General features: G+C 31.9%; 1 protein-coding gene across 1 annotated transcript; it reads right to left on the bottom strand.

Annotated features, from left to right (window-relative positions):
• Positions 1–297: 297 nt before the first annotated feature.
• Positions 298–4,103, bottom strand: LOC115881373 (cell division cycle protein 20 homolog). Its single transcript, XM_030898826.1, has 5 exons — positions 3,407–4,103; positions 3,060–3,341; positions 2,638–2,927; positions 726–827; positions 298–667 (listed from the first exon to the last, which is right to left on the bottom strand). The coding sequence occupies exons 1-5, from the start codon at positions 4,101–4,103 to the stop codon at positions 473–475; spliced, it is 1,566 nt and encodes a 521-aa protein (XP_030754686.1). The 3' UTR covers positions 298–472.
• Positions 4,104–5,355: the final 1,252 nt, after the last annotated feature.

The raw sequence follows: 5,355 nt of genomic DNA, 5'->3' as shown, positions 1-5,355 counted from the left end.
GAAAATGTAATAGAAAGAAGCGGAAGAATTGGCAGAACTGGGTTTTTAATTATTTGAAGTAACACTATAAACCATATTTTTAACTTATTTCCGAATAAATACGTTTTGTCCAACCACTGGTGTATGTCCTACTACTCGCATATTCATTCTACTCGCTATTTAAGCTCGTGAAACTGTTGTTTACGGGACTCTCCGATGGTAGCAGCACCGGTGGAGAATGCACTAAGCCTCTATAACAATTTATAAAACAATAAACACTGGTATATTAAAAAAAATGGTATTAAATAAATTACACAAAAATAATTTATTTATTGTCCAGTATAAAAAATCAGTAGGTAATTACATCATGTTGTAAAACTAAATTAATATAACCAACTACATATAGTTAACATAAAAAAATCACACAAATTATCAGTCAAAATAATAAAAATAATTCAACATGAACCCACAAGCCAGCTAACACTATTTCAGTCTATCGAATGCATTGCCTCAATGCACTTGGCTTTGCCTTAACTCCATTTTCCTTGTCCTTGGTTTTGACGGGATCTTTCACAAAGCATCTCCACAATCGCAGTGTTTCATCTGCGCCTGCAGATAGAATGGTTGTTCCGTCAGGGGACAGAGCTAGATGGAGTACTCTAGCTGTGTGCCCGTTCAATTCGGCCACCTAAAATCGTTAAAATTGTTAGAATTCTCTAGCAACTTATTGAGTAGTGTATACATACTTTGGTCATTGCAGGATATTTCCAAATACTGACTTCGTTATTTGCGAATCCGTGTCCAGAAACTAGCTCTTTATAGTTTTGAGCCCATAATAGAGCACAAACCTAAAGAAATATATTGGGTGTTGTTTCAAAAAATTTAAAAATATAATTAAAATACATAAAAGTAAAAAAATGACAGTGTGGTCCAGTATTCCGAAAAAGCACGATGTCAGTTTTACTGAGATTTTCTATATAATTTTATTATAAGAGATAATCTATCTAAAATATTTTCATAGATGTACAGGGTGAGTCAACGATAAAGTAAAGTCCATTATCTCATTTGTTTCAAGGTTTATAAAAAAATGTTAAATATAAAAGTTATAGGGAAGGTTAAAATACACATTTTAAATTTATTATAGGGTATACAGGGTGCCTCAAAAAAGTGTGGTGGATATAACATATGTTTTTTTAAAGACAATATGCTATTTTATATTTTATTTTTAGATTCTGCTTAAAATTTTATAACCTTTTTATATATAATGTTATATACTTAAATTTAATAGTTTTTGTAATATTTCAATTTGTTTAAACAAATGTTAATAGATTTCAGTGTAGTAAAAAATTGTCAGTTATGACATTATATCCGAAGTTGGTCTACCAAAATTTGGTAGGAGAGTTTTATAGAGATGAAAAAAAGATAGATGTAAAGATATTTTAGTTAAATGCTACAGGGTGTTCAAAATATATTTATGAATTTCTACAACTTAAAAATAAAAATCTGAAATTTTTTAAATCGAACCCCCTATATAATATAATTTTTTCTGATAGATTTTACAAAACTCTTCAATTTTATTAAGTATGTCACTTACCTATTTTTAATAGTTCGCGATTTATTCCAGTTTATTCTATTTTTATCCATATTTTTAATACAATTACGCTATAACATCATAGTTACCATGAAAAAATGTAAGAATTATCAAAATTTTATATATCTGCTAAGCAAATTAACACCTTTATCAATTTATATTACGTTTTATCGTTTTATCTGTTAAGTAAGTTTTGAACACCCTGTAGCATCTATCTAAAATTCTTCTACCAAATTTTAGTTCTCCAACTTCAGAAACAATGACATCACTGAGTATTATTTACCACACTGACTTCTAACATTTGATCAAACAAATTAAACAAAAACTATTAACCTCACCCTGTACATGATTCAAACATATTTTCATACTAAAGTTGGTTTTTTAAAGGGAATGCTGTGTGTTTTCGTACTATAGGCTTGGTGCATTTCAGTTGACTTAGACAAAAATTCCGACCGCAGCGCTCGAACGGCAGAAATCAGAAGTTTTCCGTATTTCAATGTTTATATCCTTATCTGTAGTCCACTGTATGTAAAATAATTTATCATTTTTCGTTAGAAATAAAATCAGTCAATATAATATGTTTTTAAACAATATCGCAAACCTGTGAAAGTTGCTGTTTCTTTTCGCCCTTTATATAGGGAATACCGCGAAATGTCATAAAGCAAAGTCAGCGTAAATATTCCCTGGAAGTAAGCCGCTGTGCCCCTTGAACGCACCCATAATCATCTACTTAACCATATTTTAATTTTGAAAGATTTTTACTTAAACGAATCGAGATATAGAAATTTAATATTAATATGGCCGTGTTTCAAGAATATCTTGGTAGATAAATGATAACATAATGGTATTTTTGAAATCGGAAACTATTTTATAAAAAAAAACGTTTCTATTTTTTAAAAATATTTTTCTTTCTATCTTCACTGTCTGCATATTTTGTGTAATAAATATTGAAGGAAAAACCGCAAAAAATAACCTGATATGTAGCTTTTTCAGAACACTAGGTCAAGCCATATTCCATAACATAAATACTTAATCGAATTCCAAAAACAATCAAACAAAAAATAAACCTGTGACTTAGCATCTGTGGCATTCACACAAGATCCGGTATTACAATTCCACACGCGAATATGCCTATCCGCCGTTCCGCCACCGCTAGCTAAAATATGTGGTTGCCATGGGCACCAGGCCAGAGCTTTTACGGCAGCCTGATGATGAGTGAATACATGTAAGGGGGTCGATTCGGTATGGAACCCTTCATTTACTGCCGCCCATATATTAAGGACATTGTCGTTTCCTCCACTTGCCAAATATTTGCCATCGGGTGACCACTTCAAGCCACATACTTCTTGAGTATGGCCTGAGATTTGAAATAATAAACATGTTTATACAAAGTGTAAATTGCAAAAAATTCAGGTTAAAATTTAAAAAATAAAGAGGAATTTATATAAAATATTTGGATAATATAAAATATTTAGTATAAGAAACATACCGCTAATTGTTGTTACAATATGCTCTCTTTGCCGAACATCATGATGAATAATTTGCCCGCTTCTACATCCACTGGTTAAAATATAGGAATTCCAAGCCAAAGCTCCAACTCTAGCTGAGTGACCATTCATTACTCTAAGTCTCTTAGTTCTGGAACAATCCCACAGCTCAACTGTACCTTCCATTGTGCCTACAGCTAAACAATCACCCTCTTGCATCCAAGCCAATGAGCATACATAATCATTGCCTTCTAATTCCAAAAGCTGTGAGATATTGCCAGTTCCTGTTTAAAATAAACATAATTTATATAAAATACATATATTAAATATCTTTATAATCAAAACATACCTGCATTCCACAGATAAACCCTTGAACCTAAAGCTGCAGCTAATATATTATTTGAACCCCAGTCCATTAAATTCAGATAATAATCATCAACAATGTCGGGTGCATCTAAAATCCGATCGGGAGCTTGTGGAATATATCTGTTTGTATTTCTAACTGAAGCTGGTGTTTTTGTTTGAGAATACAACACTCTCATAGGATTCTGAAAACCTTCCGGAGCTGCCGGCGCTTTATTCATGTAAGAAAGTATTCTGTGACTTCCACTAGCAGTTGAACCTTTAATATTATCTGTAATAGCCTTTTTGAGTTCTTTTGCTGTATTGCCCTCTGGTTCGTTCTCATCTTGGGAAAGTTTGAACTGTGCTAACTCTAAATTGCTTGCCACTCTAGATGGAATAAACCTGTCCCCACCTGGAGTTTTGGCATTTTTGTTCGGTGTTGGAGTTTTAGACTTTCGCAAAGGTGTTTTTGATGGAGTTTTACTATTCAAATAACCATCGCTATCCTTTGACGGAGTCTTTGATGTATTATTTAGACAAGAAGTCGATAAAGATCGTTGTTTAGAAGAATTTAAACTGCTATTTCCAGACAGAAGATTGCTAGTTTTTTTTCTCTCACATCTAGATTGTGGACCTTTGGTTATCGGGCCATCCAAACTAAGTATACTGTTCACATCATTCCAAAATTTAAATTGAGACATTTTAATTGAGGTTTCACGATTTATCACAGGGTAAAATAACTTTGAATAACTTTTAACTTTTGATAAGTGAATTATGGCCGTTATCTGTATAAGAAAATTAAAGTTTCAAATATATGTCAAAGTCAAAAGTCAAAAGACAGAAAATTAAAGCAATTTCGTCTAAACTATAGTATACAAGCATATTATAATATTTCCCGGTGACGTCATTAAATCCATATTTTATGGTAAAATCATATATTTTTATATGATCGGTCATTATTATTAACTCAAATATTACATTTCTGTTCTTTCTGTTTTAACGGATTTTTAAAGATTCGTGGATGGTAAAATATATCAACCATTTATATTTCCGTTTTGAGTAAAGTAAATTTTTTTGATGTGTGAAAAACTGGTTAATTTTAACCCAAGTCTAGGAAAACCAAATACGTTTAAATAAAATATACGACGGCCTCCCCATAAGAGCAATGAGAGGATTTACGTCCCAGTATTGAAGGAGGACAGAAAATCGAGTCGAAGGGTTTCAAGACATAGGTTCATCCTTGTTTAGTCAAACCCAGGGCCATGTAAGTGAAATATTAAAAATGGTTCCAGCAAGAGTTTCCCAATTATGACGGATGATGGCGCTGATCGTCAAATTTTTGGACAGGGATTTTGCTTACCGACAATACGACGTGAGCTACGACCGGACCAGGACCAATCAGAATGATCAGTCTTTCTTGGACATTTGCTGTGGACGTGTGTGTTAATTTCTGTTGTGATAAGTGTGGTTGTGTTTGCAGTTTGATTGTTCGGTTTTGATATTATGTTAAAATTAATTTTGAAGTATTGTATCACCTGTTTTTATGTAATAGTACTTTGTTAATGTTTGTTTAACAATGTTTTACCAAAGAGGTTATACTTAATATACTTATCAATTTGCATAGCCTAACTTTTTATCAATAAACTTTGTAAATTTTCAGATTATTTAATTCCTTTTGTTTCCGTTTATAATTTTATTTTTAAGACATATTATGTGATTGTTTTACATAATATGTTTTAAAAATAAAATTACAAATAGCAAATAAAAATAATTAAAATAAAAAAGTGTATTTTACAATTCCCCCCGGCCCCGCACCCCTTTGGCTAACCTATAATGTCAGCTATGTCGAGAGATGGCGTTACGAAAATAGAACCGATTTATTACAAGGAACTTGGGCTTCTTTTTCGTTAGTATATTCTGTGGTCAAACCTACTACAAACCAAGGATAGACTT

This window comes from Sitophilus oryzae, unplaced genomic scaffold (assembly GCF_002938485.1).
Source record: "Sitophilus oryzae breed Bouriz unplaced genomic scaffold, Soryzae_2.0 scaffold_1717_pilon_pilon, whole genome shotgun sequence".
NCBI classification, from domain to species: domain Eukaryota; kingdom Metazoa; phylum Arthropoda; class Insecta; order Coleoptera; family Curculionidae; genus Sitophilus; species Sitophilus oryzae.
The sequence above is the reverse complement of the archived record's forward strand: the minus strand, read 5'-3'. Positions and strand labels throughout refer to the sequence as shown.

Bases quoted from the DNA above. Each gene is read 5' to 3' on its own strand.
- LOC115881373 (XM_030898826.1), bottom strand. From the start codon at position 4,103: ATGTCTCAATTTAAATTTTGGAATGATGTGAACAGTATACTTAGTTTG. The intron at 2,928-3,059 runs GTATGTTTCTTA...TTCAAATCTCAG, and splicing joins TATTGTAACAACAATTAGCG to GCCATACTCAAGAAGTATGT. The intron at 668-725 runs GTATGTATACAC...TAACGATTTTAG, and splicing joins AATATCCTGCAATGACCAAA to GTGGCCGAATTGAACGGGCA.